Source organism: Arachis hypogaea, chromosome 4 (genome assembly GCF_003086295.3).
Source record: "Arachis hypogaea cultivar Tifrunner chromosome 4, arahy.Tifrunner.gnm2.J5K5, whole genome shotgun sequence".
Taxonomy (NCBI): domain Eukaryota; kingdom Viridiplantae; phylum Streptophyta; class Magnoliopsida; order Fabales; family Fabaceae; genus Arachis; species Arachis hypogaea.
Genome location: NC_092039.1, coordinates 14,630,261 through 14,642,470, shown reverse-complemented (window position 1 = coordinate 14,642,470; position 12,210 = coordinate 14,630,261). Strand labels below are relative to the sequence as shown.

The following is a 12,210-nucleotide window of genomic DNA, read 5'->3' as shown; positions in this document are numbered from 1 at the left end:
GTTTCTAATATTGAATATTCTGTTTGTAGTAAATATTAATAAAGGATTATTACATTATAAAAAATTAAATTAAATTAGTACTCTTTTTTAGTACTCTCAATAATCTTATTTTCATAGATATTTTAGGTTCTAATTTTTTATAAGTTATATTTTTATTAGTAATCATACTTAATTTTTTATTTAATTTATCATTTTTTATTTGAAAATTTTCACCCATTATGAAAAAATTAGGATATTAAATTATGCATAGGAGTTTCATTTATAAATTTTACAAAATCAAACACAAACAAACTTATAATTGTTCTAAAATTCACAGTATTATTTTCTTTTTACATAATTTAACCGACTTATGTTACTTGTGACCTATTGTTACCTTTTAATCGATTTTTGTTATTTATTCTGTGTTTTTAACAAAATCAGTAATTCACATTACTAAAAAATTATAACAAATTTAATAAAAGTACAAATTGTTAAAATATAATAAAAAAACGTTAATAATGATAATAAAATTATAAAAAAAATTAGTAAAACCTATAATAATCAGCGAATTCATGTGAATTAGATAAACGCTTTGTTTTAAATTGGGTACAGTTTTTTTCCTTTTATTTATGTCCTTATACCAGTTCTTTGTTTTTTAGATAGGTCTTTATAAAATTAAGCCAATTACTATTAAAAGGGACTTATTTGATCAAAAAAAAATTAGTGGAGAGACTCAATTAAAAAAAAGTAAAGGGACCTAATTAAAAATTTTACGAAACAATAGTGACCAATAAAATAAATAAACCATAACTAAATATATAAAAGAATTTGGTGTTGTGTATTATTAATTAACGTACTTACATTCTGCGTCATAGTAGATACTAGGAGAATAATAAATAATAATGACGATGTGAATTTACTTTATTACATAAATAAGCCAATAAGAAATCTAATTGGAAAGAATCTATTGAAATTCACGTTCAAAAATTTTAATAAACAAAATTAACATGGTGGAGGAAATTCAGACCGTATGAGTTGTATACATAAATTAAAGTTAATATTTATCTAGTGTTTTTTTAAATTTGCTATGTGTCTAATATATTGTCATTGTTTACAAAAATATATATAATTTCAATAGTTCGTATGTTTTAAATTAGGAATTATAAAACTTTTTTAATTTATATTAGATATGGATAAAAGGTGGATTTTAGAGCCACGAGGCAGTGCAGCATATAATCAAGGATTGAACAATTTTTTAGACTTCGCATTTGCTAATGCATCGTCTGATGGAATGATAAAATGTCCATGTCCAAAGTGTGGTTTTCAACTTATGCAAACAAGAGAAGATACGTACGACCACCTGTTGATGAGGCCATTTCCCCCCGGATACACTGTCTGGTTTCGTCACGGCGAGAAACCTTCTGACGAGGGCACAAGGTGTACGAGCATAAACGATAATCCACTCTCCCAATTAAATCCAATGACGCAAATGGTCAATGAGGCATTTGATTTCTCAATTCCACACGTCGCTGATGACACCAGAATGGATGAAGATATTGACAATGATGAACAAGAATTTCCAAACTTATATGACGGGCCAAGTCGCGGGGCGAGGAATTTTAATGATTTACTTGCAGACGGAGAGCAAGAACTATATCCTGGATGCTCGAAGTACTCGAAGTTATCATTTCTAGTAAAGCTTTACCATATAAAGTGCATGTGTGGTGTTAGTGACAAGGCGATGTCAATGATCCTAGATTTGTTGCGAGAGGCTTTCGAGCATGCTAAACTTCCAACAACATTCTATGAGGCAAAAAAGACGATTAGGAAGTTGGGTATTGAATACAAGAAAATAGATGCATGCCCAAACGATTGCATGTTATACCGGGGGGATGATCAAGAATTGACAAAGTGCAAACGATGCGGGACTTCAAGATGGAAGCAAAAGACGCGGAAGGGTTCTATTCTCAAGCTTAAATCTCAAGTCAAGAGAAATGGGAAACCAATAGCAGCAAAGACTCTTCGGTACTTTCCGCTCATACCGCGACTACAACGGTTATTCATGTGCAGCAAAACATCTAAAGAAATGTTGTGGCATAAGGAGGGTCACAATTGCGATGGTTTTTTGAGGCATCCTAGGGACGCTATTGCTTGGAAACAATTTGACCAGAAGAATCCTTCATTTTCATCTGACCCACGTAGTGTTCGCCTGGCCTTAGCTAGTGATGGATTTAATCCTTTTGGAAACATGAGCACAAAGTATTCTGTTTGGCCGGTTATTCTTATCCTGTACAACTTTCCTCCATGGCTTTGTATGAAACAGACCTCATTTATACTATCTATGATTATTCCTGGGCCTAAAATGCCAGGAAATGACATAGATATTTACTTGCAGCCCCTAGTTGATGAATTGAAGCAATTATGGGAAGGGGTAGAAACGTACGACGCTAACAAGAAAAGCACTTTCAAGATGTTTGCGGCATTGATGTGGACTATTAGCGATTTTCCAGGATTGGGAAACTTATCAGGGTGGAATACGCACAGCGGGTTAGCATGTCCTATTTGCAATTTTGATGCTAAGGCACATCGACTGACGTATAGTCAAAAATGGTGTTTTATGGGTCATCGTCGTTTTTTAAGTCAGGGTCATAAATGGAGATTGGACCAGCTAAGATTCGACGGGCAAGTAGAAAACAGGGATCCTCCAAAGATGTTGTCTGGAACAGATATCCTAGGACAACAATCAAATGTTCACGTGTCATTCGGAAAGATGACAAATGTCACAGGACAAAAGAGACGCAATGGTGAAGATGGCAACATGGGTGAATCAAATTGGAAGAAGAAGAGTGTTTTCTTTGAACTCCCATACTGGAAAGAAAATATGCTACGTCATAACCTAGATGTTATGCACATAGAAAAAAATGTCTGCGATAACATAGTGTTCACTATATTAAATGATAGTGGAAAGTCAAAGGACAACCTGAAAGCTCGAAAGGATTTACAAAACATGGGCATAAGGCCGGAGTTGTGGCCGCGCGAGGGTGGAAAATATCCTTCTGCAGTTTTTACCATGTCAAATGCACAAAAGGATATATTTCTAAAGACTCTTCAACATGTAATCTTTCCAGATGGTTATTCCAGCAATATTACGCGTTGTGTTGACTTGCGACAGCGTAAGTTGTATGGTATGAAAAGTCATGATTGTCACGTTCTGATGGAACATTTGTTTCCAATTCTGGTCAAGAATGCACTGCCTGCCAATGTGGCTACCGTAATTGCCGATCTTTCATCATTTTTCCGAACACTCTATGGGAAAGCCATTAACCCTCTTCAACTCGATGAACTCCAAAATCATGTTGTTCATACCCTATGTCGTATGGAGATGATTTTGCCTCCATCATTCTTCACAATCATGGTACACCTTATCGTGCATCTTGTAGAAGAAGTAAAAATTGGTGGTCCAGTACACTATCGGTGGATGTATCCAATAGAGAGGTTAGTTCCTATGTAAACCTTAGCACAACATGCGATTTCATTAATAAATTATAATACTTATATGACATGGTTTCCATTCAAAGGTATTTGGGACGTTTGAAGCAATTTGTGCGCAACAGGGCTCAAGCAGAAGGATCAATTGCAGAGGGATACTTATCTGAGGAGATTCTAACCTTTTGTTCGAGATATCTGGATGACATTGAGACAAGGATGACTCGACCGGTGCGAGTTGACGATCAACCTAGTGGAGTGATCCCTGATGCATGTGAAACGATGTTCCCGAAAATTGGAAAGGAGGTAGGGGCTGCAACTCATTTTAAGCTAAGCCAGATGGAACAACATCAAGCACATCGTCACGTGCTAGTCAACTGCGAGGCTGTTTCGGAATTTATTGAGTAAGTGATCTTATGTTAAATTTCAACTCTCGGAGATAAATCTGTTAAGCCTTTCACTATTAGTGAATAATGTTATGCTATTTGAAATAGTTCATTTAGACAAAAAACAAAGAGAATGCTGCGAGGTCAAACAAGGTCGCAATCAAAAATAGACAGTATCGTGCACAAGGAATTTGTTCAGTGGTTCAAGCAGAAGGTTAGCATACATTAAGCATTATGCCAAGGTCAAATGATACCGTGAAACATACTATAATACTTTAATTTTGATGCATGTAAGAATGGCTGTTATATGGTGTCAGGTTCCGATGGAGAGCACTGAATATTCAAATGAGATTAAATGTCTTGCATGTGGACCCAAACTGCAAGCAAGGCGTTATGGGGCATACAATGTCAACGGATATAAGTTTAGAACTATGGCAAAGGATGAAGGAATGAAAACCCAAAATAGTGGAGTATATGTCTCGTCTAATACACGAAGTTATGCAAGCATGCGTGACCAAAAAGTGGCTATTGGTAGTGTTCCATATTATGGCAAAATTGTAGAAATAATTGAATTGAATTACAGTAGTCGGTTCTCAGTTGTGCTGTTCAAGTGTATTTGGGCGGATACGACTACTACTAGAGGAATAAAAAAAGATCATTTGGGTCTTACTAGTGTTAACTTCTCTCGTTCAATACACAATGGTGATCGAGAAGACGATGAACCATACATATTGGCATCAGAGGCTCATCTTGTATACTATGTGGACGATGAAGTAGATAAAGGTTGGAGTGTTGTTGTTCATGTGAAGCCACGAGACTTGTATGATATGGGAGAAGAGAATGAAGAAGCTGAAGTTGGTTTCTCTCCACAGCCAGGGTTAAACATGTCAACGACAGAGGACATTGGAGAGTTACAGTTGATAAGGGATGATGATACAGAAGATCCCACAGACAATGTATCTGAAAATATTAATGATGTTGCAGAATGAAACATGAGATTGTAGAACATAATTTTTAAAAAAGATTTGTGTGTTTAATAAGTTATCAATCAGTTTTTGTATATAGTTGGCTGGTTATATCACGGTTTGCATTTTTGTATTTCAATGAACTCTTCACTAGATTCACAGCTTTAATTAATTAAAGCTTTTTTCCACTTCTTCCATTTTTTATTTATTTACATTTATTCCAGAATGAGGTATGTATATTGTTTGATGTTGTTGTTCTTAATGTCAGTTTTATTTTAAGATAACATATATGATAATTCTTAACTAATCTTAATTTTTTATGACTAATAAATATTAGTTATTTTAATATGAAGGAATAACAAGGCAAGTGGAAATGAATGACTTTTCATCATGCTGTTCAAGCCCAACATTTACTACAAAAATGGTTGTAGCCTCGCCGTTCTCTTCGTTGGAACATGCAATTGCTGTTGCTAGAGACATATGGTTTCGTAAAGTGAATGTTAGGTGTTGGTTGGAGGCTATATCAGGACGCTCTTGTTTCAAGGAATACTTAAAAACGGCAAACAATTATACCAAGCAGGTTCGTTCCTTAGGTATACAGTTATTGTTTAATTCAATAATGTATATGTTAAGTTTATTTACAAGAACCAAATGTATTGGAATAATGTTTGTTATGTTAACATTCAAATGTGTAGGAACTTCATAAATGGGGATCAATGTACGAAAAGAGGTTTGGGTATGCTTTTGTGACATCTGTATCTGAAAAGAGTTCTTCTGAAATACTTGCTGAATTGAAGGTATAAGAATAGATTCCTAATACAAAAAATTTATTGTAAATAATTAGTGTATTTTACCAAAAAATACTATAAACTATATCTGGTATTATGTAGACGCGCTTCAGAAACGACCATGTTGTTGAGTTGGATATTGCATCAAAGGAGGAAATGAAGTATATAGAATTGCACATTACAGATCTTCTATCCAAGAGATATGCCCAAAGTACTAATAAGGGAGATGGTAACTATTGTTTATTTTTGTTCTGTTCTAAAAGTTTATACTGATATTAACATACCATGTTTTCACTAAATTAATTTCTGATGAATGTCCTTCTTGTTGTTTGATGTTCATATTTTCAGTGTTAACTGAATATTCAGGCGAAGTAGTTAAGGACAGTCTAGATGGGATAGAGACTGATTCAGCAGAAAATTTAGATGAAATTTCCTCTGTTAGAATTGACATCTCCATGAAGTCTGATCACAAAAAGGTTTCGGAAGAAGACAAAGAAACTTTCGATAACCAGCAAATACAAGATCATGTATATGTTGCAAAAAGGGGCTTCGATTTGAACAAAATGCCATGGTATGGAGATGAAATACCAGATCCTGTAACACGTGAAAATCATAGATTCTTGACAGAGTATTTTCACCCAGGTCAATATGATGTTGAAGAGAAATTTTGATCTTGTATTTTAAGAATTAGGTCACATCCACTTAGTTTAATGGGTTTGGTTGCAGTATTACATATGTGACTACTTTTGGAGTTTTAAGATTCGGATTGAATAATGAATATTTTCGAAAAAGCCCAACTTTAATTTATGATCGATTAAAGCTGCCATTAACTGATACATTTCTAACAATTTTCTTTTCCATTTATGCTTGAATGCAACCCTATAATATCTTATAGTAAATGAGAAAATATAATTTGTAATTTTTTTCACGTGATTGAAATAAAATCTCTTTTTAAAGTGATTAATCTTTTTTACATAAAACAAGTCTAGAAATTGGTGTCACAGTTTAGGTAACAGTAAGTCAAATAAATTGATCAAAATTAACTAATTAGCCTATATCAAAAAATCAAATACGGACAAACCCAAATTATTTACCAATAAAAAGTTTCACAACGAAAGACAACCGAAATTCAGAAAAAGATTGATGAAACTAATGAGAAATAAAGAAATTTATATTGTCTTAGTAACGAAAAAAAAGACTATATCCAAATATGAGAGTTAGGTAACTAGGCAAATTTGGCGGCGGTTGGAATAAAACCGCCACTAAAAGTAAGTATTGGTTCAGCCTTGTGTGTTTAATTTTGTTACGTTTAGCAGCGGTTGATCCAAACCGCCGCTATATGCGAAATTTTTGCAACTATTACACCTAACCGCTGCAATAACCGCCGCTAAATTACATTTAGCGGCGGATTTCTACAACCGCCGCTAACCGGCCGCCGCTATTTGCCGGTCCTGTTGTAGTGGTTGTATCTTTTATATACTTTTCTGCTCATGCCAAATTCATATACTAATTATAAAATACCGGCTTGATCATGATTCCAAATTAAAATTTCATAACATTATTGGCTATTTGGCTTCAAATAGCTTTGTGCATTCATAACATAATCTTGCTAGAAACACATTATATGATTTCATCAATTTTTATCATAGAAATATGTGAATGCTATTACTTTTTTTAAACAAAAAAAGTTGATGGAGATAAATTAAATAATATCCCATATATTTAGAAAAAATTCGACAAGAATCAATCCCTATATATGTATGAAATTATACTTTTGATGATATCTCAAATTTTTTTTATTATAGTACTGTAAACAAGTTTGATGATCGATTATTCATTTATTATAGATTTGATTATTCTATTATGACATATTTAATTATTTATTTTGTTAGTTGATTATTTAGTTAAAAAATATATAAATTAAGAGTATAAATATACACTATGTATTAATTGATTTAGTGATTATTTTTAGTGTATGTAGAATATTTTTTATTTGCAAATACTTTCTATTGTCATTTGTAAATGCCAAAATATATTCCCAATTATACAAAATATATATGTATTTAGTCTAGGGGTGACAAAAAACCATTAAAACGAATATCTAGAGATTACCTTTTACAGAAAAAAAAAAATTGTCAAGTTTATGTAAAAATGGGGATTTGTGCACCCACGAGTATGATTTAGGATTTAAGTATTGACCCCTCTATATTAAATTTCTATGAAGTGAAATTACAATATAATAAAATATTTTAAAATATTTTATTGAGGTCTTTATCCATCAAAATTATTTATCAAATTATCCCGTTTAATCGGTTGCAAAACGATAGATAATCAACTAACGTATTAGATATGGGTGTCACATAAAAATATTTAAAAAAAAATAAAGTCTAATATAAGCCCCTATAATTTTCAAAAATAGACAACACTTCTCAGAGATTCCGTTCAAATAAAATTAAAACGGTTCTTTAATTTTGAAGAAAAAAATATTCCTCTCATCTAATACAATGATTGTATCTGCAAAAGAAAGAAACTCTATCAATTTTTAGACGATATTTTTTAAATATTATTTCAGTTAAAAAATGGTTGTCGTGATGAATAATTATATGTAAAATATTTATACGGATACATTCCAAACTACCAATGATTCTGTGGAAGAACAAAGTACAGATAATGATTATCCATTAGTGCCTTTGTTTATCTTTTTGTTGCACCAAAAAATAAAAGCTCATGGGTCACCTCTTGTCCCTGTGGGACCTAAATGTTTAACACAATTTTTAGAGAAATTCTTTTTTTCTTTTCTTTTCTTTTTCTATTAGTTTTTATTTTACGCAGCCTCCCAAATGTAACATCAGTTCGTTGGAAACTATTTTTAAATAATAGAAATGTTCATATGTTTCTAAAAGAAGAAGATATATATGATATTTTCTATTATTAATTAGTTGTAATTTTTTAACTTATTGATAAAAAAATATTTTCTATGTTATATATTTGTATATAAATATATATTATTTTATATTTTAATATATACATATTTTATAAAAAATAACTAATTTGATTATTATTAACTTGTTTTCTATTAATCACTTATTATGTATAAATATATATTATTTTATATATTTTTAATACCTATATTTTGATTGTTATTAGTTTTCTCTCCCTTTTTATTATTAGAACTAATTAAATAGATAGAGTTTCCCCCACTCACTTTTTTTATGTTTCTCAACTATTTTGTAATGTTGTTCATTATCTGAAACTAAATCTTCCTTTTGTTATTTTTGGAGTTGTTTATTGAATTCCTTTACATTTTGTGTGTCTCTAAAAGTTCGGATAAAATATGAGATTAATTATTAAATAAAAAATGGCAAATAAAGAAATAGGCTAATTATTATTGGTTGTGATGATATATATTATCTTATCATCAGTTGGCCTGCTTATTACCAAGTAAATTCATACTGATCCAAATTGAAAAGCAATAATCCAAAATTTCAACATATGATTCGCAATCTTCTTTAATGCAGTTGTAGGAATATCAAATATGAATCAGATTCTTAAGTAGGAGAAAACATATATAAACAAAAATAAGTGAATTAAATAAAAGAAAAAATATTTCTTCAATTTCCAAGTATGATCCATTCTTTTAATTTAATTTGAACTAGGCGAGATAGAGGAATAATTTTATATGAGATTGAGATTGGCAAGTTCGACCAAATATTATTAGAACATTTTACATTAATAACAATAATCAAGATTAAAAAGTAGAAAGAATCTTATAACTATTTTATATAATTATATGACTTTCTAATTAATTTTTAACATTTTAGGATTTAGTTTTTAGCATTTGATTTTATTATGATCTAAATTTATTTATTCATTATCTTATGATATGATATTATTCATTTTACTATAATACATCACTTATAATATTACTATTTTTAAATGCAGCGAAGATATTATTAAAATGAAGTATATATATATATACAACCATGTAATTTATACAAAAAAATCTTCAATTAATTACCATATATAAAAATATGTAGTTGATATCTTATAAAAAAGTTATTACACTACTTTTTTTATTCTTCTTCTATTATATATTTAATTATTCTATTATGACAAATTGATTATTTTTTAGTTAAAAAAATCTGAATTATTATGTACAACAACAACAATAAAGTCTTGTCCCATTAAGTGGAGTCAATTACATAAATTAAACGACGTCATTGTATTCTGTCATGTATCATGTCTATAAAGAGACCGTTTATATGTATATCTTATTTGACCACCTCATAGATGGTCTTCTTCTATCTTTCGCCCCTTATTTATCTTCCATCTCATCCACCCTCCTAACTGGATGTTCTATCGGTCTTCTTCTCACATGTCCAAACCACTTGAGACGCGATTCAATCATCTTTTCCACAATGGGTGCTACTCCAACTCTCTTCCTTATATCTTCGTTCCTTATTTTATCCAATCGTGTATAACCACTCTTCCATCTCAACATCTTCATATCTGCCACACTCAACTTATATTTGTGCTCCCTTTTAGTCGCCCAATACTCTGTACCATAAAGCATAGCCGATCTTATAGCGGTGTGATAGAATTTACCTTTAAGTTTTAAAGGCACTTTTTTGTCGCATATAAAACCAGATGCACTCCGCCATTTTGACCAACCTGCTTGGATCCTATGATTTACATCCTGTTCAATTTCTCCATTATCCTGTATGATGCACCCAAGATATTTAAAACTTTTAACTTTTCGTAGGATGTTTTCTCCAATCTTCACCTCTATATTAGGGTTTTTCCTTCTCAAAGTGAACTTACATTCCATATATTCTATCTTGCTATGGTTTATACACAGACCATACACTTCTAGAGCTTCTCTCCATAACTCCAACTTCTTATTTAGGTCTTCCCTTGACTCTCCCATAAGGACGATATCATCGGCAAAAAGCATGCATCATGGTACAGGCTTTTGGATGTGCTTTGTGAGTACTTTGAAGACTAATGTGAAAATGTATGGACTTAAGGATGATCCCTGGTATAATGCTATACCAATAGAAAATTCTTCTGTCACACCATCTTAAGTCTTCACACTAATTGTGACCCCATCATACATATCTTTAATTGCACGAATAATATAATAAATAATATATAATGACCGATATTTAAGGTAGATGAAATATTTTTGAATATCATAAACTGATATGAATATTAATATTATTGTGGTGGCTGCCAGACTTGGACAATAATAAATTAATAATGTATGAGATTCTCGTTTGATTATTGGAGGAGTTGCATGCAAGCTTATATTATGTGTTGGCTACGTGCTAAAAACAGTGTCCAAAGAGATAGAGAGAGGATGGATTGTTGAGGTGGCAAAGGCCGAAACACACTCCAACTGGATCATAAATTAATTGGACCCACATACATATATCACATTCTTTTGTGGGGCTTTCTCATTTTCAACACTCTCATTCTTTTGGATCAGAACGCTATGACAATCTATATGCACTCCAATCAAGCCGAAGGCTTAATTGAAGTGACAAATCATCTATTTTGTAATATGTTGTATTTGGATTTAAAATTTGGAATAGATAGAAATTCTTTTAAATATTGAGTGAATGAGTTTATGATCTAATGTGTAAAATTGGATGAATTTATAACCTAATACATAGAATTCGGGGCAGTTTAATTTATCTGATAAAAAAATACATCCAATCGTTTTCTTTCTTAAAATGAAATTCTAATTCCTAATTAGGTATCTTCTTTCTAAGATATTTTATTGGAATACTTAAAATTTTATAGAAGATATGATTTTGTAGTGTTGATTTCTAAGATATTTTATTGGAATATTTAAAATTTTATAGAAGATATGATTTTGTAGTGTTGATTTTTTCATACACAATACTCAACTTTTAGATTTTTTTAGATAAAATGTTAGTTTGAAATTTTTTTAGGTTTAATTACTATATTGGTTCTTATAATTTTACTAAATTTATAAATAGGTCTTTATACTTTTTTCTAAAAAAAAATTAGGTCTCTACACATTTTTTTTTATTTTGTAATTAGGTCACTTTTAATGTAAAACGTATTAAAATCAATTGAATATTTTTTTACAAATTACAGACTTAATTAGATCTTTAATCACATATTTTTTTATTAAAATATTATTAATTTTAACGGTTTTTGATATAAAAATTATCTAATTACAAAACTAAAAAAAAGTGTAGAAATCAATTAAAAAAATATAAAAATATAATTTAATTACAATTTAGTAAAAATTATAGAAATCAAGAAAGTAATTAAACCAACTTTTTATTATTAAAAATATTATATTCGAGTATTTGAAATTCTATAGATAGAAAGACATGAAATTTTGGTGTCAATTTTTCATACTCAGATTCCAAATCCAAGAGAAAATGATTTTTTAAAACTAGACCTTTTAAAATTGTGTAGCGACGACGTTGATTATTTTTTAACTATTAATTGAATGTTGATGTGATCCTTATTCTAGTATTTTAAGTTTCTACTATTAGATTGTGCTTATACGCAAATATCACCACTCCTACAAAAATTTCTTACATGCTTACCAAATACATTTAATAC

At 30.6% G+C, this 12,210-nt stretch overlaps 1 protein-coding gene across 1 annotated transcript; it reads left to right on the top strand.

Moving 5' to 3' along the window:
- Positions 1-1,168: 1,168 nt before the first annotated feature.
- On the top strand, positions 1,169-4,840 carry LOC112794675 (uncharacterized). The gene is made up of 4 exons (XM_025836660.1): positions 1,169-3,474; positions 3,558-3,869; positions 3,960-4,065; positions 4,169-4,840. The coding sequence occupies exons 1-4, from the start codon at positions 1,169-1,171 to the stop codon at positions 4,838-4,840; spliced, it is 3,396 nt and encodes a 1,131-aa protein (XP_025692445.1).
- Positions 4,841-12,210: the final 7,370 nt, after the last annotated feature.

Coding starts and splice junctions, on each gene's coding strand:
- LOC112794675 (XM_025836660.1), top strand. CDS start 1,169: ATGGATAAAAGGTGGATTTTAGAGCCACGAGGCAGTGCAGCATATAAT. Junction 3,870..3,959: donor GCTGTTTCGGAATTTATTGA/GTAAGTGATCTT, acceptor TATTTGAAATAG/TTCATTTAGACAAAAAACAA. Junction 4,066..4,168: donor TTCAGTGGTTCAAGCAGAAG/GTTAGCATACAT, acceptor ATATGGTGTCAG/GTTCCGATGGAGAGCACTGA.